Genomic DNA, 25,689 nt, shown 5'->3' with positions numbered 1-25,689 from the left:
TTTATTGACCAAACAATGTACTATTGCACTAGAAAAATCCTGACAGCAAGACCTCCTACTGAATAGAAATATGATGATACCTCTTGTGGTCTATTAAGTTACCCCTTAATTATCAAGGGCGTTGCTGCTACGTGGGTAGAATCTGGGCCCAGCTCCATTAAAAAATGCAGTCAATGACAATACTAGATGATGAAAAAGAGAAAAGGGCTCAGTGACAGTCTTCGAAGAAGGCATAGCCAAGCTCTGGGTAGTTAAAGGGTGATAAAATGGTGAAATGTTTGCTTTCTTTTAATGTGTTTGTACATGGGCAAATCATAGAACTGGGAGCTAATAACTACTTGTACACTTGCATTCTCCAACAACTTGACAACTTGAGTACACAGCATAAGTTAGGAGAAAGAGGGCAAGGTTGATTCTATAGAATTTGAACTAGGCTTCCCAAGAGCATGAAACAAACTCCTTGTTCTGACAAAAACTCTCTTATTATTTTACTGAATTCTGCTCATTCACATCCAGCAAAATCTTTCAAGGAAGGATTTACAGTCACAGACCTTATCTGGCTTGGGGAGCTGACAGGCTGATATGTGCAAAACTTGGCAAGGAGTCGCGGAGAGTCACGAACAAATTAAGTGAACTAATTGTCTCCTGCAAACTCACCTCCCCCTTTCGCTCCTCTTTTATTTCCTCTGAGGGGAGCCATTCATCGTTCACCTGTGGCTTTACTCCCAAGTCAACCCTTGTTCTTTAGCTGTTCCCTTCGTCTAGCAATTCTGTGCATGCACACACTGGGAAGAGCCTCCAGCTGTTCGTCTGCCTCACTGATGTCTGACTCTGAAGGCAGCTGATAACTGGCATATGGCTCTGTCCCCCTCTCTGCCTCCAACACAGAGGCCCCATCAGAACCTTTCCCAGACTCCAGGACTGGCCCATGTCCCTCCCCAATCTCCTCATTGTCTGAATCTGCTGCCAGCTCCACTGGCTGCTGACAGGCCACAATAGTATGTATTTATCTACATGCACACATACACACAAAGTCATCTCACAACATGAATAAGTCTATTAACAGAAAAGTAACCTGCATTGCCAAGTCAGTTTTTAAAAATCTAATTGCTGTTTGCTTGAAGAGACCCCCTAAAATGCCCTAAAATCCTAGACCCAATATTTCTACTGAAGTATTGCAAAAATGAGTTCAGTGAACAAAATTCACTGACAAGTCATCTCAAAGCCCTGTAGCCCATTTCCAGTGCTAATGCAGGGCTTTAAAAAAAGTCTCCTCTAACGTTATCCAAATTATATGCCTTGCAAGCATAGGCCAGAAAATCCAGAACTAAGTCCAGTTGGTTTGTGTAAGCTATAGTCTTATTTCTTGCAGCAATTTGAGAGTTCAGAGAAAACCACCCAGTTCTTTAGAGAAACTTGAAATATGCCAGTCAGACTTTGCGTGTAAAAGCAAAACCTGTTTTCTGAATGGGATTTAGCTTAGTTTTCTTCTTGCATAACAACTGACACCATAGGTGAGGTGTTTTTTTTTTCCAAATTTTGGTACCTGGGGCATGAATTTTTGCTTTCCCCCCTTGTACCTTCCTCACTTTGGCATTCAAAGAGTCTACCACTGAAAGTACAAAATGACTTATTTCAGGAAATGTAGAATCTATATTTCTTCACCTGTCACTTAATCCAGTGTTTCTCAACCTCAACCAGTTGAATATACGTGGAGTTCAGCTCCTAGAATTTCCCATTCAACGCCAGCTGGAGAATCCTGGGAAATGAAGCCAACACATCTTCAAGTGGCCGAGGTTGAGAAATGCTGACTTAACCATTCACGGGAGTATATCGTTCAGCAGCATTTGGATGGATGGCTTTAGTCTTGGCTTATTTAATTCAGTTTAACAACCGTTTAAGTCATTTAACAACCATCTGTTCAGTGGTTATTCAAAGTCATGATGGTGGTGAATAAGTCATGGTTATGACCAGGGGTGGATTGTTGCCAGTATTATTGCTGGTTCGTTGCACATGCAATTTTGCACGCACACGCTCCCTTCGCTCCCATGCGTATGTGCACAGAACATTTAAAAATGGGGAAAAAACATGCCACACTGACCGAGGAACCGGTTTGGAGATGTAGCAGGCCTAGGTCGCTGGCAGTTCCAGTGACCCAGGCCGGCAAACTACTACCAGTTTCGCCGAACTGGTTTGAACTGGTAGGAACCCACTCTGGTTATGACAAGTCCTCAAAGTTTCTGCCATCTCAGTCACATAATGGCAATTTGAGCACTTGGCAACTGGCTGATTCTTATGATGGTTGAAGTGCCCTGCAATCACTTGGTTCTGACTTCTGGTCTTCCTGCCAGCTTCCCACAAGGGTCAATGGGGAAGCTGGTAGGAAGGTTACAAGATGCTCTCCCCCAACCATCCACTTGCTCCCCAGCCCCTCTGTGCTCATGACCTGCCTTGCCAGCCACCTGTATACCCTCACACATCCTCCCCCATCCAGCAGCAGCCAGCCCAAGCACCACAGCACAACTCCCTGGCCATCCATGCATCCCCTTGTTCCTTCCTATTTACCTGCTTGCAAAAACCACCTGGAATTTACATCTTCCTGGTAGCTTCTCACTGACTTTGGTTTTTGGGAACCAACAGGAAATTGTGAGGAAATGCTTGCTTAAGGACTCACAATCCTTGCTTATCGACAGCAATAGGGGCTTTGCAACCACTTCACTTAGCAATGGAAATTCTGGTTCCAATTGCCATAGTAATTCAAATATCACCTGTATTGTCTTCCAAACCTAGAAGCCCTCTCCATACACATGTATTTTGAGTGTCCATTGTACTTCAAAGGCCCATTTATATCAGTTCATTTGTAGAGGAAGGCAGGCACTTCATGGAATCACCATTTTCCTTACTTTTTCCTATTGAATGATTTAATTTTCTTGGCCACAGCAGAAATAAAAAGAAATTGTGCTTGGTGAGATTTTCTTTCTCCGGTGCACGCACCAAGCTGCAAGCACTTTCTTTGGTGGATTTCTTTTTCCAATGTATACTTGGGCATCTTTGGGGGTCAGATAGGTAGGATGCCATCTAGCTCAGAAGTCACTGCTTTGGGCCAAGGATGACTCATTCACATAGATAAACTGTTTAATTGCCTATGGCACTGAACTACGGAATGCAGGTGCCAGATTCTAAGGACGAAAAAAAGCTAAAACAAATGCTTTTGGTGGGGTTAGGACAGTGATTGCAGGATTTGTTACTTTGCTTCAGAAACTGAAGTACTGTAAGGAAGAACCAGATTATAAAACGGAAGAAAAGAAAGCGATAGAAATATCATCTCATTCCTCAGCCAAGACTCCCAAAAGAGGGCAAAAAAATCACATTGTCTCTGTGAAAGCTTCACGGTCCCCCAGGAACTATTTTGTTGGAATTGTTTTTAGGGACATCTACTATCCAGGTAGAGCTCATAGGAAAAGAGTTCTGAGCAAACCCAGCTTAGTACATTGAACAGGATACAAGCAACCTGTTTTATCTGAAATGCCTTCATTCCCTTTTGACTCTCCTTGCAATCAATCTGCCACCTCATTCCTGTCTCCCCCCACCCTTCCAATTTGCAAATGTTGTACCAGAACTCTGCTTATTCCCTGGTTCTGATCCCTGCCTCCTGCTCCACAGAAAGCCAGGCGATCAAAGATAATGACTGGAACAATTGCAGCAAGACGGAGCTCCTCTACTCCCTGAGTTGGTTAAACATTCTCCTGGCAGTATTGGGTAACAAGATCCACCACAGGATAGCCTTGGCAAACAGGAGAAGCTTGCCAAGAAGCAGGATGCGTGACAAGCTGCTATTGCCTCCTTGCCAATCTCCTGCATTAGCTATTGACTGAAAATAAAACTTCAGTCCCAATTGCCTCCCCCATCTGTTCTCGACTGAGTTTCATTATCTCATGCTGAAACTATGCTTCGTTCTCCCTGGCGTCCAGTTGGCCACAGTCTCGTTGCCTTGAGGGCAAGCTAGTTGCTGGTGCCATAGAGACTCATGTCTATATTTTATCTTATATGTTTACACCTATAGCACCTCCAACATGCTGTATGCATCTCTCTTTCTCTCTCTCTCTCTCTCTCTCTCTCTCTCTCTCTCTCTCTCTCTCTCTCTCTCTCTCTCGTGTGTGAATACTTTTTCATTATGCATTTTTGTAATTTGCTGATCATTGATCAAAACAAAATTTGTGTGTGTGTGTACATATGTAAGTGCAGGTGTATATATGGATGGATATGAGTAAGAGAAAGCATGTGGCAGAATCTACCAATTGTCTGGACTCAGAAGCTAAGCAGGTTAAACCAGTTTCTACTACTTAGATGGGAAGCTACTATAATAATAATGGTATATAATTATATTAATAACAAAGCATCCCGAAAAGAAATAGAGGCGAATCATTCTTCATGCTGCAAAAAATTAAATTTCTATGTCCATAAAGTCACCAGGGTGAAGCTCAGCTTGAAGAAGAGTTTACTTTAGGTAATTTTTGCTTTACAGTCAGTAGAATAATTTATAATTTTCTGACTCGGGAACTTTTCCATATTTTTGATATGTCTAAGCAATGCTAATACTTAGCATCTGGCTATAGGCCATGGTGGGTATGGTTGATGCACATAAAAACAGGTAGAATTTTTATTGCCCTATCATGGCTGCCATCTTGTGACTTTTATCCATACCCTGCAGTTACCCTGTAGGACATCCCATTATTATATCTTTTTCCCACCTTGCTGTCCCTGTGATGGCCTAATGCTAGCTGACATATCCAATGCAAACATTTTAGGAACAAGTCTGCAAGGAAATTAGAAACATTCAAGAAAGAAGTTAAATATTTATGTATTTGCAAGAGGGATATCAATATCCTGGGGGTGGGGGTGGGGAATCTAGAATGATTCATGATACTGGCCTTTTAGAAGCAACCATTTGGTCAGGAGTTTTGGGGAACTCCTCCAGAGGGATTGTAAACTCAACAGCCTACATACCAAATCTCACTTCAGAGTGAGTGTGCTGCAATCACTCCATTTCGGGCTGATTAAAATAACTGCCTGGAGTGGCCCTGCCCAACCTAGTGCCTGCTTCCAGAATTCCTAGCCAAGGGCTGATAACACGGAAGGAACCCAAAGGGGATCTAGTTTTGCCAAATGCTAAATGGCAGTTGCTTGTGGTCACTGTAAAACAGGGGTGTCCAAACTTGGCAACTTTAAGACTTGTGGACTTCAACTCCCAGAATTCCCCAGCCAGCAGAGCTGGCTGGGGAATTCTGGGAGTTGAAGTCCACAAATCTTAAAGTTGCCAAGTTTGGACACCCCTGCTGTAAAAGCAACAGACCACTCACTTTCTTTTTCAAAACTGACAGTCCCGACATATTTGATGTGTTGGAGAATAAGCACTGAAAATCAGGCCGATTATCTGGAGGGGGGGGAGGGGAAGGCCACATACTCTGGCTTCTCAAAGCAAGTAAAAACAAAATAAGCAAGCAGATAAAAAAACAAAGACGTGCTGGGATGGGACGGCATATTCTCACTTCTAAGAAAGGAAAAATACATAGCTAAAACAGGGTCAAGAGTGAATACATGTTTGAATAAAATTTGCATATGGTAATCTGTATCCACAGTACCTTGCATTTCGAACTGCGGTATCTATTATGACTAAAGCAGAAATATACACTACACGAAGGCAGAGAGGACGGTGCCTTTTGCCTACAATTTCTATCGCCCAAATGCTAATCCTGGTGATTAACTCTTTGCTAGTGAACATCCAGATTCCAGCAGTCCCTATCTGGAAGCTCTGCTGGAAAGATTTCCTTCCTTTCAATCCTCCTTCCCTTTTAGACATTTTGAGGAACAGTATAGCTAACAAGGGATCGAAAGGATCGAAAAATGTCACAGGTGTTTCCAGTTTTCCATTACTATGTCATTAATGACTATGAAAGTATATTATGTTGCTTGTTAAAATTAAAAATCACTGGTGAACTTTGAGCCAATAAATAAGTATCAGAACCATGCTCAACACAGTATAAACTACCGGCTGAAATGATACACTATTTGAATTGATACTAAGAATCAATTCCGATTAAATATCCCATGGTTAAAACATAGATTATTAATATAGAGAAACCCAAATTGATGTATTAAATTATTATCCAGGAAGTTTCCAATTTGAGCTGAAACTTATGTCAGATTTACTTTAAGGGACAAAGTTATTCTTGTAGCATAGCCTCACAACTTGATTAACCATTCTTCCGAGCAGTGGTGGGATTCAAAAATGTTTAGTACCGGTTCTGTGGGCATGGCTTGGTGGGCATGGCTTGGTAGGCGAGGCAGGGGAAGGATACTGTAAAATCTCAATTCCCAACAGAAGTGGGTTCCTACTGATTCACCCCCTTTTTTGTGAAAAATGGGCTGTTTTCCACAAAAACTGAGGCATTTTTGCCTTCGTCCAGCCTCCAGAAGCACTCTGCAGGCTTCAACAGGGCTGGGGGGAAGGGAAAAATGCTCCCATTTTTGCAACAAACGGGTAAAAAATGGGCCACTTTTCGCAAAAATTGAGGTGTTTTTGCCTTCCCCCAACCTCCAGAAGCACTCTGCAGGCTTCAACAGGACTGGGGGAAGGGAAAATGCCCCCGTTTTTTGCAAAAAACAGCCCATTTTCCACCCGTTTTTCACAAAAACAGGGACATTTTTGCCTTCCCCCAGCTCTGCTGAAGCCTGCAGAGGGTTCCTGAGGGCCGGGGAGGACAAAAACCTTTTTTTCTTACTGGGTAGTTTGCAGGCACTCCCTTAGTTCTGGTGAGGCTAGAGCAACACCCCCCCATCAAAACTTTTCACCACCATTTCTGTGGGCATGGCTTGGTGAGGGGGGGTCATGTGACTGAGTGTGCATGGGTGATGTCAAGTTGGCCATGCCCACTCAGTCTCATGCCCCCCATCTAGCCATGCCCACTGAACTGGTAGTAAATTTTTTTGAAACCCACCACTGATTCCTACCCCACTCCAGGGGAAGGATACTGTAAAATCTCCATTCCCTCCCCACTCCAGGGGAAGGTTACTGCAAAATCCCCATTTCCTCCCAATCAGCTGGGACTCAGGAGGCAGAGAATAGATGGGGGCGGGGCCAGTCAGAGGTGGTATTTACCGGTTCTCCGAACTACTCAAAATTTCCGCTACCTGTTCTCCAGAACTGGTCAGAACCTGCTGAATACCACCTCTGCTTCCAAAGAAGAAATCAAACAACTTTTCCAGGAAGAAGGATATAACATCCTTGTGACAGTTAGCATATATAAAGCTAACTTCATAGACTAGATTTTCAAGATTTGTGTGGTTTAGTAAAGTTTAATAAGTTGTAGGTTGAAGTGAGTCTTTAGCTTTTAAAATCTGTTTCATTCTAGTAATGTTGAATTTTACAGGATCACTACCAAATGATTCCACTTGCTCATTACATTTCCATAATTCTTAGAGAATGAACTGTTCATTTTAGCAGTCAAAACTGGCTAATATACTAGTGGTAGGACATTTTGTATAATGTTCCCCTTTCTTGCAGCATTTGATGCTTAAATGGACTTAGAAGGGACAGCCAGTTGAACAAAGAACCACCTTCAAAGGAAGGACTGTCCTTTTGCAGCCCTTCAAATAGGCTAACAACTCTGTAAAGTATGGGGACATTTTCTCCTCTGCCTCTGAGCAAATCCAGAGCAAGAACCATTGATTGAGATTGCGTAATATTTTCTTCCCTTTAAAGGGCCTCTGGTTGTTCTGGTAAGATCCTCTCACTGCATAATTGCCTTGGTTTCCTTCTACAATACAATACAATACTTATGCTGGACTGGACTGAACAAACTCAGATTGCATTTTCCTAGCCTTGCATAAGAGTTGAACACAAATTGCATGGTCCCTGTGAGATTTGCATAGCTGAGTCTTGAACAAAGTCTGGTCTGATTAAAAACCCTGCCCCATCATAACATTCTCTGAATATGACTTTGGACTAGTCACTTCTGAATCTGGCCTACTTTTCATTGTTGGGAATAGGAAAAGGTGTGCCTATAGACTCCAAACACACATTAATTACAACAGGGCTGCCCTTTCCCAAATCTGGTCTCTGGAAGAATAGTTTACTCAGAAGGGGAAACTCAGAAAGAATGGAAACCACAGTCAATGGGTAGAAGGGGGGGGGATTCCGCTCTGAAATCATCCTGCAAAAGGAACTTACAGCCCTTGCTAACCTGGCTCATAAATCCTGCTCAATCGATGCTAACGAGACCCTTTGAGAGTTTCATCTGTGTCTGGTTTTAGCTGCTAAATTAACCAAGCCCTATAGAATCAGTCTGCCAATCCTTCTTTGGGAGTGATATTGTGACTTCCGAGCCTAGCCTGAAGCTCCAGGAAGAGTGTTAGCCCCTCTCCCATACAGACTATGCCCCCACCTGACCCACTCAGCCCAGGCTCTGGAAAGCCCTTAAGACCTGGCTCTCTTCCCAGGCTGGAGGTTAATATGTTTGTTATGCTGTGTGGGGCTCCTGCCATATTTGTAGTTTATTGTTCTGATTGTTTTAATCTGGGCTGCTGGTGTGTTTTCACTGCTTTAATTGTTTCTTGAATTTTACCCAGAGTCTAACAGAATGGCTAGCCATGACAAATGGAATACATTAAATTAAATTAAATGAATGAAATCTGCACTACCTCCCCCTGATAGTCTTTCAATATTGGAAGATTGCTATCGTGTGGCCAATTCCTCTTCCCTTCTTTAGACTAAATAGCTCTTTTAATTGTTCTTCATAGGCTTTAGCTATTAAGCCCCTCACCATCATTGTCGCTCTTTTCGGCACTCTTTCCAGGGACTCAGCATTCTTCTTTCATATGTGGCAACCAAAGTTGGATACAGTGTTCCAAGTCCAACATACAATGGCCAGTGCATCAAAAAGCAGATCTATTGTTTTCTGGGATAACATTGTTCTTCTATTGATTAAGCCAAAGATTGCATTGGCTCCTTTGGTGGCTGCGTGGTCTATCAGTGGCCTAACACAACATGTAGATCCCACTCATGACTATCACTGCTAAGGCAGTTATCACCTGTTTTGTGCCACTGCTTCTAGTTTTCCTACCAAAGTGCAGAAATGGACTTAGGCTAAACATACTCAGTTTGTTGAACGCCATTGAACAAGGGCCTAATGTTCAAGTCTACAGTACAATATTAAAAGATCCTTTTGAAGCTTGGGTCTATCTTATTGGGTCTATCGTATTATCAGTCTCCCTCACTTTGTATCAACTGCATATCTGATGAGCATCCTTTCTATTCCCTCATCTAAGTAAGTTTTTAAAACGTTGAAAAGTACTGGGCTTATTTCCCTCCTCCTTATTTTTATAAAGAAAAAAGTGAAACAATGTTAGCTCTTCTTCCGTCTTCTGGCACTTTCCTTCTACTTCAAGACTGTGAGAGATTTTAGTCAGAGACTATGAAGAGAGACGGAATCCGAAAGACCATTTAGCTTTTAGCCAGGAATTGTTCGGGTAGATTGCTTTATATTCCGCGAAAGAGGAATATTATTTTAATCCAAAATGGATTTTTAAAAATGAGGATGACTTCACCCATAGCCCAGTCTTAGGGCAGCTACATTTTTATTCTAATGAAGAGCATATAAAGCTCCTTTATATGGAACCACAGTTTCTCTGTTTTGATGGACAACATCTCTTCAGAAAGGGTCTTTTCAAGTTTGTTTGCCCTTTTAACTAAAAAGAATAATAACTGCACCTGGAAGCTTCTGTGTGCCAAGTTCTGTATAGCTGACTTATATTGTTATGTATCAAAAAGTCTCTTTGGATATAATTTTAGAAGAGGGCTAAAGATTTCTCCCATACAGAAGAATCTTTTCATATTGTTTATGAATGAGCTATCAATACTGCTTGTTGTGACACTGGGGGAAAAAATTAGGTCATTGGAAAGCAAACTGACATTTAATGGAACCTGAATTGTTTACCTTATTGTAGACTTTATTCAGAAAGCAAAAATTAATTATTGCAATATGAATGTCTCTCTCTACAGGACTAACTTTTCTCAAAGTGATGCCTTCCAGCTATGTTGGACTACAATGCTGATAGTTCCCAAGTAAATTGATAATTGTTTATGTTTGATGAAACTTCCTCAGGTTAAGAAAGGGTAATCTAGGATATCCAAACAAATAAAGAATCCTTAAATGGACATCTTTCTCAATTGTCAACAGTAAAAAGAATAGCTTTTCCTTTCCTTTCTGTTCTTTATCCCAAGAAAAATCCAACCTCAGTTCATCACTGCTCCCCCTGGTGATGCACGTATATCAATTATCAAGCAGCACACAAGAATTAAAAACCAATGATTTATTGGTTAATTATTATTAAAAAGCAGGAGGCCTGTATATCACACAGGGCTCTCCTGGGGACACCAATGAACTGATGCAAACATCTTACAAACTCTTTTTGATTTCAAAATAAAGATTTTTTTTTATTTGTTCAGCCCAGCTGAATATTAGCAACAATAATCATCAGATTTTTGAAAAAAAAAAGCTCAGGGCTTCCTGAATACAATCACACAAACTTAGTTATGAAAAAAATAGATATCTATGGACATTATATAAACATATACATATATATATATATAACATATAAATTAAGAGCAAGAAGAAGCTATTCATAAAGAAAGTTGTACCACTTTCTAGGGAAAAATGTTCTTCCTTTCTAGACACACATGTACTCAATCAGCTGGAGAAGAGTCAGATCTATGACGACTAAACCTTGCTCTTTGGATTGATGTGAAATCCATAATGATCTCAGGTTTACCGTTGCCAATTTTCTGCCTGTTAAACAGGAGCATTTGCTGGTAAACGGTCAGTTGTTGGATGGGAAGCTACATGTCCACCTGGCTCTCCAAAGTGTCTTATCAGACTTATCAGCATTCCTGGGTTATGGTAGAACAGTGTCAGAACAGTGTCTCAGTTTCCCACAAATAGCTGACCACAGCATTCACCTTCAATCTGCAGATTACTTGATGTTTTGGGAATGGCCCTCCAGGAATAGCCAAGAACAGCATGTTCCTTCTGCCTCAATGAGCTTTCGCACAGTCTTAGACAGCCGAAGGCATTGTAATCCTAATTCAGAGTTGGAGGCTGCCAAATTCCCATTGCAACAAAATAATAACGGTTCACAATAACCTACTTGAGCCAAAATATCAGCTGTACTTCGTTGAACTCTCTTCTGGGAGCCAGCATACACGCTTTGCCCCATGTAGGGCTGGAGTTTTAACACACTGCTTCAGACAGCAGTTTAATAGTTCTGGACCCGTGGCAATGCATTGTCCTCAGAGGTGGGCCCCCAAGTAAGAGTGGGCCAACTTCAAGGCCACGTGAGGTCCTTGTAGCTGTTTAGCTCTGGTCTTCCACCTCTTCCTCCTTCCAACCACTGGAGTTTTTCCCAAACTTGTACACAAGTCTCCGGCCGTCCACACGTTCCAGAATTTCCCGTTTGTAGTAATACCTGAAACAAGAGATAGTAAAGATTTTTTAAAAGAGCCTCGAGGATGAAACCCAGCCCCAGCCCCCAAAAATCAAGGCCAAATATTTTAAAATGTTTCATGACAGATGAAGATTTGAGTCAGGTTTTCATAATACAAAGGCTTGGAATTTATTATTGCGTAAATTGCAATTTTTGGTGACCAGGCTTTTATTTAATTTAATTTTGGCTGGGGAGGGGTAGGTGACTGAGACACTGCTGTGATTACACCAGCAGAGAACATAGGACCCGTATTTCTGTCCTTTCCCCAAATTTTTGGTTTATTTTTTAAAAAAGGGAATAGATATGCTCAGCTGATCTAAGATGTTCCACTCCATTCTGAGGATCTGAATAGCTATAATCTAAGGGAGTCCCATCACAAAAGCATCTGCTCATATCTTCACCCTGTTACCTCTTCATTCTATCCCCTTACTAAGAATTGCAGTGCTTATTTCCTCAGGCAAACCATATTACAGGTAGTCCTCCATTTACAACAGTTCGTTAAATGATCATTTAAAGTTACGATGGCACTGAAAAAAGTGACTTACAACCATTTTTTCACACTTATGACTGTTGCAGTATTCTCATGATCATGGGATTAAAATTCAGGTGCTTGGCCACTGATTCATATTTATGACACTTGCAATGTCCTTGGATCATGTGATCACCTTTTGGGCTCTTCTGACAAGCAAAATCACTGGGGGGCCCAGATTCACTTAACAACTATGTTACAACTTAAAAACTGCAGTGATTCATTTAACAACTAAAGTCGTAAAATGGGAGGAAAATTCACTTAAGAACTGTCTCACTTAGCAACAGAAATTTTGGGCTCAATTGGGGTTGTACGTTGAGCACTATTTTGGTAGACCTTTTAACAAAATGTTAATGAGCTATTGATCTTTGAGTTTTAGGAAATTGTTTGCTTTTAATTTCTTGGGATTCTCTTTTAATCTTTTAAAATAATTAATATGTCCGTTGCAGAGTGACATGACCTTTTCACAATTATGAAGATTATTGTTCAGTATATAAAAAAATAATGATAGATACCTCATGGCCCGGCTGAGTTTCTCGTAGGTCATGCTACTATTTTTTTTCTTTTGTCCCCAGAGCTGGGCTACAGCCTCTGATCTCAGGAATTTGAAAATGCCTTTTCGACGGTCTTCCCACTTCAGCAAACCCTCATTCAGCTCGGGATGAATTAGGATGTCCCGAATGAATTCCCACAGGTGGATCCCTCTTGGTGCTGGTTATGAAAAAGAAAGCAAGACAGTTCAATCATTTGTCTGTCCAAATGACACTGCAAGTGGAAAAGGTTTCCAAACTCGGCACAAAAGATTATACACTAGGGCTATGGAATAACTGCATAAGAAAATGGAAAATGTGTGTCTGAGAAACCTCTATACCCCCAAGGAGACAAAAGGTAATCAGAAAACTGAGATGCTTTTAATCCGTTTGGAAGACAAGGAACTATAATACAAGATGACATAATTCAAGCATTGTGCAGTTGATCAGTGTTTAAATTCCCTGTCCCACTCTGGCATATCTGGCAAGCATACTGTCACCAGTAAAGTTATTATATTTCTGCATCTATCTTAAAGGACCAAATAAGTGAGCTGCCTCAGAACATGAAGTTAGCAGGCCAACGTATATAAGTCAAGCAAGATAACAAGATTTTAAATATCATCTCCTTACTGCATCAAACAGCATAGAATCTGAGCAAGAAGTGCATGGACAAATTTGGCTTTCATCCACTAGCCATATATCATGAACCCATATATTGTACGATATCCACTTACAGTGTTTGTTCTTTTTAGTCTCCAGGCAGCCTCTGCTGTCCTTGCTGGTCTTCCTTGGTCGCCCCCTTTTCCTTTTCTTGAGATCTTCTTTCTTATATTCTGCACAGCGCCATGTGGAGGGGATTAAAAAAAAAGACGCACTTGAAAACTTTTTGGCCCAATATTTTACATTCCAATAACTACCGTATGTGAACTTGAAAGTTCAAGCCCGTTCCCTAGAAGACAGTATGACAAACCAGAGCCAGAATCTGTTCCCAACATAAATCTGAGAGATCAAGTCCTGATCCCTTACCCTATTACAGGGGTGTCCAAACTTGGGAACTTTAAGACTTGTGGACTTCAACTCCCAGAATTCCGGGAGAGAATTCTGGGAGTTGAAGTCCACAAGTCTTAAAGTTCCCAAGTTTGGACACCCCTGCCCTATTATAACATCCTGGCCAACTGGTTTGTTTACCCTTGGGTAAATAGAATGTGTACATTTATGCACAGTCAACATCTCAGCTACAATGTAAACAAAGCTTATTTCTAGACAGGAGCAATTGAGCGGGGGAGGGAAGTTTTTTAAAAGTTAAGTTGATGGCCATACATTTAAAAAGGGTGCTGTTTTCATCAACTGGTTATGGCCACCATCTTTTTCTAAACCAACATTTTCCATCCAGATAATCTAAGAATAGGGGACAAGTCTCATTGCCTCTAGCAATCATGGTTTCCATTATTCTATTCTCTTTAACTGACAAGAAGGAGTTTGGTTACGTTTTTGTGCTTTAAAAAAATCTACTCTACATTTCTTTAAAATGGAATTGCAATAGAATCCTCCAAAATCAGAAAGCACTCATCAGCCGGCTGGGGAATTCTGGGAGTTGAAGTCCACAAGTCTTAAAATTCCCAAGTTTGGACCCCCCCCTGCTCTAGACCAATTGCTCTCCTACTCTGACTGGAAGGGACAACATGAGAACAACTAGAAAGCAATTGTATGTTAACTTTCTCTTAAAACAGAAACCTTCCGTAAAAAGCTGTAGTCTTTGATGTTTCACAGGCTACAAATGAGGAAATTATATTTTTTCCCCTCCTTTTGGCAAGTTCCCCATTGAAAATTAAATCACCATTCTCCATCTCAAGGGGGCAAGCTATGGACCTCCATATTGTTTTTCTCCAAGAAAAAAGGGCCACCAATGCCTCATTCTAAGTATAAAAACAAAACGAAGCAAATAGCCCTTATTCAGATCCTTAGAACTACAGCCTTCAATAACTTATTTTTATTTTAAAAGAAAGGGGCTGGGATAGGAGAAAGATACAAATAAGTTATATGTAGTTGCATTAATTTGAAGTGCAGAACAATTATTGTCTGTTTGGATTTTCGAAGTCAATTCTATTTATGTATGTGACATCTCATTACATTGCTTCTGACCCTTTTTTCCTTTAGCAGTGTCATTGGCATTTGATTTGGTCTCCTGATTGTATTGTAACAGTAATTTCCCAAAACTACAGACTACTACTGCTGTTGACTACTTGAAGGGGGTTTGTATTATAAGAGAATATTTCTGGAATATTCAGAATTTGATTTTGATTTTAAATGCTTAGTGCTCAAAATTTATAAGGAAACCTTTTCTCAAATCTAAATATAGCAATGGTATGTTATTTCTGTTCACACAATAATGAAAGAATAGACTCTGAATATGCATAGATTACTCTATTACTTTACACTAATATTCAGCTCTAACATTTTATGGAATTAAGCTATCGGACATCTATGATTCTATTCATTTTTTCTCTTCATGTTTGTTCTGTTTTTATTTGTTTTCATCCTCTATTGTCTACTCTTCCTGCCCTTTTGTCTTCCTCCTCTCTAGTTTGTCTTTGAAGATGCTAGCCATTCTACTGGCAAAATAGCTAGCAATGAAAGTATTCATTGCAAGCATATCTGAAATCCTGTTTGATCAGCTTGAATCTTAACTCACCATCAGAAAAATTGCAGTGCTTTATGTCTATGGGATCAAGATCTAGATCACATCCACCGGAGTCTTGAGATTGAGGGCTCTGTGATATTGTCCCTGGGGAGAAAGGAAAGGAAATTGAAATCTCTACTCTAGATACTAGCTCTGAAAATCAAGCATGATTGTCAAATGTTCTGGATCCTGAGGATTTATTTATTTACTCAAAAGACTTATTTTTACTATTAGTCGCCTTCTAGAACTTAGATATTTCTGATATTAGGTACAAATATCCCTCCCCATAAAGAAAACTATTAACAAATTGCAATCTCTTTATACGAGTAAATTTGATGGGAAGTTGGATCTATTTGGGCCAAAACGCTTCCTGTGACAGCTAAGCAGAGGTGGTATCCTGCCGGTTCTGACTGGTTCACCTGAACCCATAGCATAAATCGCGGGTAGCCCTGCCCACCCATGCCAGTACTACGGCATCCCATATAGGCCCGTTTTAAAGGCAAAGCACATTCACAGCAGGTGGAGCACATGCACAGATATGTGCACTCACATTTGCGAACCAGATGGGAAGGTAAGTGATTACCACCTCGGCAACTAAGCTACACCCTGCAGGAGGCAAAGGACACCAGCAATTTGGGGAACATACAGTACCTGCTAGAGATGCGGAGCTGTCTGGTGACATGGCTCCAGAGATGTAGCCAAGATCTGGCTGTGAAAAAATGGTTGCTAATTTCATTTCCTCCAGATAGTCCTGACTGCATGAGTTCCCCAATTCTAAAGAGAGAGAGAGAGAGAATTGAGGATTAATCACATTCATAAAAAGAGATGTAAATAGATGTAACAGGGAACCATTACGGGACAGAGCAGCCATTCATTATCCTCTTACCTAAAGGACCGGATTCCAGAAGGGCCTCCTGGGATACATCATCAGTCCTCAGCACTGACATGATCCAGCCAAGTTCATCTAAAACAGACCAAAAAAAGGGTGTGGGAAAGAAAAATATGTTATTTCTTCATTATAAACCAAGTGCTTCTCCCTTGTTCCTCCAGAGATAAACTAAAAGTTGCATTGTTTTCATTATAGGGAAGTTAAATAAAATAGGGGCAGTGTTTTTCTGGAAATTTAGATTTTCTCCTGATAAATAATGATTAATCAGGGACAGGTACCAGGCACTCTGTTCTTGTAGATGACTAATATCTGCTTTCTGGACTGTTTCACTTTTCACTGTAATGTGTTGCCTTTGCAGTAATACAACCTGCGGTCACTTCATTTAACACCTGAGGTTTCCCTCTTTCCTGCTATGAATATCATTTTAAAAGGTTTCATTGTATACTATAAATCTAAGGATGGGGGTGACACCAGGGTGAAGCCAATAAGAAAAGGTAGCAATCGCTATTAGTCCAGAGTAAATTCACAGCCTCTTCCCTTCCTAAAGAATATCTTGCTTCAGGGAAATAGATTGGTTTAATATAGGACACTAATCCATTATGAGATTTGTTATGTTTTGTAAAGAATGGTTTATGGCTTAATGCGATGTTCAGTCATGAGTTAGGAACCCATAATTCAGCAAAACTTAATTTAAGGTGAGGCATGGACATTGGCATTTAGTTTTACACTTAACGATCCACCTCGTTTTCTCAATTTTTACATTTCTGCCTGATAAAGTGGGGAGTAGAGGAGAGGAATCCCAATGCATTTCTGCCTTGAAAGGAGATGGGGGACACCAATACATACCAGTCTCATGCAAGCGGTCGTATAACTCATCCCCAAGGGGCCCAAAGATAAGTCCCAGCTGATCCCGTGTGTATTGGCAAAGGGTGTAGCCATTCATGTTGCAGCAAGAGAAATCTATGGCACTGGCATCATACTTGTTCTTCTCCACATGATAGCTGATCCACTCCAGCACCTGAGACTTGCTCCAGCTGTGTGGCATCTCACCAAACCATGTTGGTTTGCCTGAGGAAGGAGAGGGGGGGGAGGGAGAAGAATGGGTTTAGTTGAGCAGGTGATTGCTTTGTTAATGCCAGCCCAGCCCCTGGAACACTGCTGCCTGAGCTAAACAGGGTGCGGCCAGTTCATTTACGCACAGGATTTATCTTGCTTAGTCACTGTGGTTGAGTTAACACGTACACTTGTCACCTGTTCCCTTATCTCTGAACATGCCCCTCCTAGCTGGAATGAGGTCATTTAGGGCAGCAACTTCTCAGCTCCCTGTGCAGCCACCCATGCCTCCATTAGAATACTGTACACAATCAACAACCACAGTATTGGTGGCGCTGTTCACTGCTCCAGTGGCCCTTGAGTTAGACAAGGCTACGTGTATAGCTTTCCACAGATAGGAAAAGCAGTACAGGCAGTCCTCGACTTACTACAGTTCATTTAGTGACCGTTCAAAGTTCACAATGGCAGTGGAAAAAGTGACTTATGATGGTTTTTCACAGTTATGACCTTTGCAGCATCTCTATGATCATATGATCAACATCCATTTTATGTCTCTTCCTTAAGAGTGCAATGAACTGAGGAGACGAGGTAGCTGTAACTATTTATTAGCCCAACTGACACAAGTAACGGAATCAACAAACTCTCCCGTCTGACAGCTCTTTATACCCGATCTGTCAGACGGGCAACCAATAGGAAGACTAGGCTCTTTCCTCGAGCTGGCACAGACGCGGTAACCAATCAGAGCATAACACTCCTTCCCCTGGACTGCACATGCGTAATCTTGCAGATATGCAGGTCTTGTCCGCCTGCGCTGGGACCGGCGCAGTTTGGCATCCTGAGCGACCGGAGTAGGAATGTTGTCCCTCTCTGGTAACCGTGCCGGTGGCACTATTAGTACGGACAATTGTCCATTTAAAGCCGTGGCCTCTTCAACTGGTAAACCCTCAGCCAAGAACGGAACGCCAATGTCTTCTGCGGTGTTGTCTTGGCGTTTAGTCCTGGCCTCATGGGAGCTCATGTTAGCCGTCGTCCTCATCTCCCAGCGGCGCAACTGATTGATATGTCGCTGCCATTACCAACGATCGCAAAGCTGGACTATGTAAGAACAGGGTCCTGTTATCTCAATGATCCAGCCCGGCATCCACTTAGGTTCTCCCATAAAATTTTGCGCAAATACCCCCTCCCCCCTATTAAATACTCTAGGTGTGTGTACATCTAAGGGGCAGTGAAGTGAGTATGTGGGATGAAGTCTATCCAGGGTAATGCGTAATCTACGTCCCATTAGAATCTTGGCCAGGGTTTTCCCGGTAGTGGGACATGGTGTTGTGTGCTGCGCTAATAAATATGTGGCTATTCTCTCCAGCCACGGTGTGTTTCCCATTTGGCTTAATGCCTCTTTCGCTGAACGTATAGTGTGTTCTGCTAATCCATTTCCAGCAGGGTGATATGGTGCTACCTGTGCATGTCGTATTCCCAACGCTTCTAGGTAAGCTTGAAAATTAGTTGCTGTGAATTGCAGTCCGTTGTCGGACACTAATGTGTCCGGCAATCCATGTGTGGTGAACAACTTGTCTAGGATGGTTATCGTTGTGTCTGCAGTAGTGCTGCACATGGGGAATAACTCCACCCACTTTGACAGTGTGTCGTCAACTAGAAAATTAGTTTGCCCTGACCAAGGACCCATGAAATCAACGTGGATTCTACTCCATGGAGCGGAGGACTTGTCCCATTCCCTTACAGGAGCAGCAGCAGGTGCCAGTTGGACCTGTTGACCTGTTGGCAGTGCTGTACCCAGTCCGTGATGTCACTGTCCATGGAGGGCCACCAAACGTGGCTTTGACTGAGACCCTTCATTCTTACTATGCCTGGGTGCCCCTCACAGAGCCGGGCCAGCACGACTTGTCTCAGTATTTTTGGAATTACTACTCAACAACCCCACAACAAACATCCTTGCAGCACCAATAATTCCTCCCTTCGACAATGAAAAGGAAGGAATTCTGCCCCCACCGGGATTGATGGCCAACTACAGCATGCCAATCCATCACTTGAAGAAGAATAGGTTCCTTCTGTGAATGGCGGGCAATATCAGTTGCTGACAGGGGCAATTTAAATTCGTTAAGTACACACACACTGTGTATGGAAGCCGGGTCAATTACTAAAGTGGGCAACGGCCAACGGCTCAGAGCGTCTGTGTGATCCATTTGCTTACCTGGCCTATGTTGTAGAGTGTAAGTGTAAGCGGCTAGAAACTCCGCCCAACATGACATGTGGGGTGATATGATTTGCGGAATAGGACGATCCCCTGCTAAAATACCTAGCAGTGGTTTATGATCCATCACTAAATGAGATGGGCGTTCATACAGATAGTGATGGAACCTTTTTACTCCCACAACGGCTGCTAGAGCCTCTTTATCCAGCTGACTATAATTACGTTCAGCCTTTGATAAAGTGCGGGAGTAAAAAGCTATAGGAGCCTCCAGTCCATTCGGGAATGCATGACTTAATATGGCGCCAACCCTGAAGGGGGAGGCATCACATGCCAGTATTAACGGTAAGTGCTCATTGTATTGCACTAATACCAGTGCTGTTGTTAGCAACTTCTTAACGTCCGCGAAAGCATGAGCGTCCACCACATGGAGTTGGTCCAACTCCATGTGGTGGATGTGTCTAACAAATGGTGAAGGGGTTCTGCCACCGAAGCCTTATGCAGAATGAAGCTTAAATAGAAATTCAAGAGCCCTAAGAAAACTTGTAGTTCCATCCTATTGGACTGTGCTTGCACTTTCGCTGGTGTGGGGTGAATGCCTTAGCTGTCAATTAAGTACCCTAAGAATTCCACTGTGGGCATTCCTAACTTGCATTTTGATTGTTTTAATCTGAGCCCTGCCTCCCTGAAGTGGTTAAATACCTGCCTAAGCGTTTCAACAAGCCGTGATCGACTGTCAGCAGCGATCACGATGTCATCGAAATACGGGATGACCCCGGGTATTCCATGGAGCAGGTGCTTCATGAGGCTCTGGAATAACCCGGGAGCAACGCATACCCCAAACTGGAGGTGGTTACACTTGAATGCGCCGTGGTGTGTTACAATTGTCTGTGCCGCTGCAGTCTCTGCATCTACTGGTAATTGTTGGTAGGCTTGTGCCAAATCTAGCTTTGCAAAAATCTTACCCTGACCCAGTGAGTGCAACACATGTTGCACTACTGGGACAGGGTAAGGATGCACCTGTAATGCCTTGTTTAATGTCGACTTGTAGTCCGCGCAAATTCTTATTTGTGATCCACTGGGTCTAAAACGCCTTGCTCCAGTAATTTGTCTAGCTCCGTGTCCACTTTGTGCTTTAGAGATAATGGAATGTGGTGAGCTTTAAGCCGAATGGGTGCCACCTGGGGATCGAGGTTTAATGAGATTGGTGTGCCCTTATATTTACCTAGAGATGGAGAAAAGACATCAGCAAATTCGTGTGTCAAAACCTCAAATTCGTCCCCTTGGACAGTGTAATGCACCCCAGAGATTGAAAGATCCAGTGTCCTAAACCAATCAAGGCCTAACAGAGAAGCCAGTGGCTTGGACACCACTATTAGGGGAAGTTGACCCCTGAAGTGCTCATAGTGCACATTGAAGTTTCCGATGATAGGAATGGAGTTTCCTTGGTAGTCCCTCAAACGGCAGCCGGCAGGCAGCTGCTGGTTCCAGCCTAGGGACAGCAGAAGGGAGCGCTGTGCATTCCACGACATTATCGATTTCGCTGGCCCTGTATCCAACTCCGCCTTCCAGCTCGATAGTAATATGGATTTTTCTGGTTCTGTTCCCCTCCGTGGATGCAAAGTCAATGGTCTATTCTGATACGTTATCATCGTTATTAATCCTAGCACAGCAGTTAATTTGGCATATGCTGGTTTTGGCAGTGTTCAGTCGGCTGACAGACGGTGATCCGATAGACCTATTGTCTGGTAGCCAAGCCCAGCAAACACTAGCCAGGTGGCCTTTTTTGCTGTAACGCCGGCACACGGCTGATTTGAATTTGCACTGAGATCTCAGGTGTTTGCCACCGCAGCTTAAACACCCTTTCCAATCTCCTTTAGGTGCAGTTCCCCGGTTGTTGACTACTTTGAGGTGAGTGACATCAATTTCTGCTTCAGGGTCATCCTCTAAGCTCTCATTCTGGTGGTGGACCAACGATGCTTGAGAAGCAATGTTAGCAGCCAAATGGTATTGCTGAAACTCTGAGGTTGATTTTTCAGCCATTTCGGTCGCTCGCGCTTCATCAACGCCAATTTTCAGTGACAATTCAGCTCTTGCAAGGAGGCAACATTGCAGACGCATGTCATTAAGACCGTAGATAAATTGCTCCAGCAACGCCTCGTCTAGGTTGCCAAATTCACAGTGAATGGCCGCAGCCCTCAGAGAGGCAATGTAGCGGCTAATAGACTCACCTTCAGCTTGCGTGCATTTACGGAAAAGGTGTCTGCGGGTGAAACACGATGGCGTGGGGGCATAGTGTGCTTTCAGTTTAGACAGCAACGAATCCCAGGTATGGCATGCACAGGAGTCGGAGCTGCTAACGCCTGGGCCGTTGCAAACATGTCTGGGCCACAGTAACTTAGAAAAACCCCTCTTCCTTTCAAGGGAAAGACCAGTTGTCGTTGGCCTGAATAAAGCATTCAAATCATTCAAGGAAAGCCTCCCACGATTCCTTCTCTGGTCTGAATTCTGAAAAAACGTTTGCGGTAGCCATTGTTGATACTGCAGGCATTGATAATGTAGGTGGGTCAGTTAAAAACACCTTCATCACCAGTTTTATGTCTCTTCCTTAAGAGTGCAATGAACTGAGGAGACAAGGTAACTGTAACTATTTAGCTCTTTATACCCGATCTGTCAGATGGACAACCAATAGGAAGACTAGGCTCTTTCCTCGAGCCGGCACAGACGCGGTAACCAATCAGGGGACACAACAATTCAGATGCTTGGCAACTGGTTCATAATTATGACAGTTGCAGTTGTCCCTTTTGCGACCTTCTGACAAGCAAAATCAATGGGGAAGCCAGATTCACTTAACAAACAGGTTACTAACTTATCAACTGCGGCGATTCACTTAACAACTGAAGAAAGAAAGGTTGCAAAATGGGGCAAAACTCACTTAACAAATCTCTCACTTAGCAATAGAAATTTTGGGCTTAATTGTGGTTGTAAGTAGAGGACTACCTATATAGAGATATTGCAACTGGCCTTTTGGCTCTGAAAGGTTTTAAACTAGCCTTCCCCAACCTGTTTCCCTCTAGATCAGGGGTGTCCAAACTTGGGAACTTTAAGACTTGTGGACTTCAATTCCCAGAATTCTCCAGCCAGCCATGCTGGCTGGGGAATTCTGGGAGTTGAAGTCCACAAGTCTTAAAGTTTCCAAGTTTGGACATCCCTGCTCTAGATCATCATAATAAATTGTATAGAATATAACCTTTTGAGAGCTGTATGCAATGAAATTTCATTTTAATGTATGCCAATTAGTGTACATTTAAATTGACAATAAAGTTATTCTAAGTTCTAAGTCAAATGTTCAAAGCATTTCAATGCAATAACCTAGCAATGATTAGAGCTTATTCAAATTCCCCAAGTATTGAAATCCATTGGCTACAGAAACTTAGGCTCCAAGGCTAATAAAACAGAATTCCAAAATCCGTTCTAGATATAAGATGCCCTCTTTTTAACTTTATTCAGTTGCCTATTCGCCTTGCACCCATCAAATTAAGGATAGCTACCTGTTGTCTCAGTTGCCATGTTTGTGTTACTTAGAACAAGTGATAGGTTGTCATCTTCAACAAGGTGGGTTAGCAGATCAGGGTCTGGTGGGACCTCCTCTGGCTGGTACATGGCACTGATATAATTAGAGATGAGGTTGCTGATTTCACAAGATCCCGCCATGGAATTTTCTGTCAGAAAATTGAAACTGTTAGATTTGGACCAAAGGGGAGAGCACAATAAGCATGGGTGAGCATGAATCACCTGCATTGTTTTCTTCTTTTAACAGTTTGCATATATTTGTTTTGCAATAGTAACTCCTGGCTCCTCGTTCTTCTTCATATTTTCTGCAGTCTTTCAAGCCCTTACATTGTCTCACCCAAACTAATGCCCTCTAGATAAGATCCGCCACAAGCCCATCACACTGCATTCCAAATGAGTGGAACTTCTAATCAAGCAATTTTAGAAATCACCAAGTACGGAACAGCTATCCTAATGGGCAGGATCTTTCCAGAAATATCCAAAAGGAAGCCTTCTCACAGGAGGACAAAGAGGTTCTAGACAAAGGAGTCTGTCAACAAATCCAAATATATCGCAACTCTCATTTTACCAGTGTTTTAACTTATTTTTTTCCCTTGGAGAAGACACAGTAATAACTTTACACTTGCATTCCATCCCATTTCCATCCCATTCCTTAGATTTGGCTAATAGAGCAACGACATAAAAGAGGGGCGGGAAAACAATTATCACTTCAAAAGTTCTTTAATAATATGAACTTTCAAGGATTGTATTTTGAAATTATTTTTCAAAGATTCAGAGATCCCTCTACCTTCATTTATTTATACTCTGTGTGTGTGTGTGTGTGTGTGTGTGTGCGTGTGAAAGTTTAGCCCACATTACATGAGAAATAACCTCTAAGCATACTCCCTGTTTTGTTATCAGACAGCCTACATTCAACAATCCTCTTATCAAGTTTAAATAATTCTCGATTTATCTGGCAAAAGGTTCTGATTTCTCAGAAATGAATCATTTCTTGAACTTTGCTCACTTCAATTAAACTTTCCAGGCATTATCATTTATCACTTACTAACCGCTCTCCCACTTTTCATCTTGCTTTATAGACTTCAAGAGTCCCAGGTCAGGTGGGAGCTCTATCCCTTTAGATCCATAGAGCAAAATTGAAAATATATCAAGTATAGAAGAAAATTGCCAGAGAAACCAGCCACAGCCTATCCTCCCTTTGCCAGAAAATTGCAAATTGATCGATGATATAACTCTAAACCACTAGATATTTTTCTGGATGCTTCTCAACCTAACCATCCAAAGATATTGTGCAGCTATTCCATCATTGTTGTTCACTCACCCCCCAAAAAACCAGTGGGAAAACATAGGAGGATTACTCTACCTCCCCCTCCCTATACAGTTCCAGGAATCAAGAGAATCAAGAGAGGCTGATGATGCGCAGGGGAGGGGGGGACCTTTGCCTGAAAGCATCATCTGAGTCCATAGAAACAGAAAAAGCTGACTGTCTCAAGCAGGACAAAAGCTTCTTTGATCAGGCACGTTGGTTCCACCGCCAGGCAATCAGATACATTGGTAAGCTCATGAACTGATCATGCCCTCAGTATCTTCTCTGAAGCTTGGGGAACAGGGCAGGGCTCTGTATCTATATAGGCATCAAATAAGGAACTAAATAAAATGCACTTCAGATGCTGCCACAACATCCTGAACAAGAACGGAGTTGAATACCGAGCAGACACAGCTATTCTACATCCATCCTTCTGCTCACCCACAAAACGAATATAACCATCTTCCTTTTGTACCTACCAGGCAGGTGCTGCAGCAGCGGTTAATCCACACAGTAGTCGGCTAAGAGACTGTTCAGTTGCTCCTGCTCACCTGTGCCCTGGTATTTGTGATCCCCTCCTGAGTATAGCTCAGCCCCTCCCCATCGCTGGGCCTTTATAGGGCGCCTCTCCTGTAACATGATCTCCGCCTCTAGGGGAATTCCAAGCACAGGTACTCAACTCCCGCCTAGGGAATTTGCATATTGTGCCACCTGGGTCAATGCCAACCTACCTTGCCGGGAAATCTGGGCAGATAGTTTAATCATTACCAGAGAAGTCCTGGCAGGGCCTATGCCAGTTTCACTCAGCACGATGTTTTTCCTACCTTTCCTATCGCTTGTGTTTGTTTGCTCATCAAAGCAGTAAACCACCCTGCTTTTTCCCTGCCCTGCTAAGAATAGAGCTATATAAATGGTTTGATAGGGGCAGCTACCTGCTGCCATTCCAGTGGAGGGTATCAGGTAGGGTTTGAAGGTGACAGACACACCAGGAATGGCCAAATTCATAGATGAATGGGGCTCACAAGGCTACTCTCTCCTGTGTAAGAATCCCTCGCAGTCAAATGCTGAAGTCAAAGTTTTTCCAGCACACTAAGCAACACTTATGTCTTCTGGTGTGCTGCTTTCCATAACAAATCTGGCTTCTTGGTTAGGGACACAACAATACTTTGTCAGTGTCAAGGATGCAATTATAAGTACATGTACCTGGAAATAATTCCAATGGAGTATGAATAAACTGATTTTATGTTAGCTATATATAGAATTAGGGCATGCTTTTTACTGGGAATCATGGGATTTCAGTAAGTTGAAACTAAGTCCTATTCCTATGCAATCAGTGGCATATATAATCCTTAAAGTAAAGGTTCCCCTGACAGATATGTGCT

General features: G+C 42.3%; 1 protein-coding gene across 1 annotated transcript; it reads right to left on the bottom strand.

Moving 5' to 3' along the window:
* Window positions 1–10,356: 10,356 nt before the first annotated feature.
* On the bottom strand, window positions 10,357–24,885 carry ELF3 (E74 like ETS transcription factor 3). The gene is made up of 9 exons (XM_081949350.1): window positions 24,787–24,885; window positions 22,980–23,150; window positions 17,016–17,237; window positions 16,167–16,244; window positions 15,932–16,054; window positions 15,293–15,385; window positions 13,335–13,433; window positions 12,586–12,781; window positions 10,357–11,523 (listed from the first exon to the last, which is right to left on the bottom strand). Exons 2-9 carry the CDS (start codon window positions 23,140–23,142, stop codon window positions 11,412–11,414), a joined length of 1,086 nt encoding a protein of 361 aa, XP_081805476.1. The 5' UTR covers window positions 23,143–23,150; window positions 24,787–24,885; the 3' UTR covers window positions 10,357–11,411.
* Between the last annotated feature and the right edge of the window lie 804 nt (window positions 24,886–25,689).

Source organism: Natrix helvetica (genome assembly GCF_964273705.1).
Source record: "Natrix helvetica genome assembly, chromosome: 3".
In the NCBI taxonomy this organism is placed as follows: Eukaryota; Metazoa; Chordata; class Lepidosauria; order Squamata; family Natricidae; genus Natrix; species Natrix helvetica.
The sequence above is the reverse complement of the archived record's forward strand: the minus strand, read 5'-3'. Positions and strand labels throughout refer to the sequence as shown.

Excerpts from the sequence above, each read along its gene's own strand:
- ELF3 (XM_081949350.1), bottom strand. The coding sequence starts at position 23,142 with ATGGCGGGATCTTGTGAAATCAGCAACCTCATCTCTAATTATATCAGT. Across the intron at positions 17,238-22,979 it reads CATGGCAACTGAGACAACAG|GCAAACCAACATGGTTTGGT; the intron begins GTAGCTATCCTT and ends CTCCTTCCTCAG. Across the intron at positions 11,524-12,585 it reads AAACTCAGCCGGGCCATGAG|GTATTACTACAAACGGGAAA; the intron begins GTATCTATCATT and ends CTCTTGTTTCAG.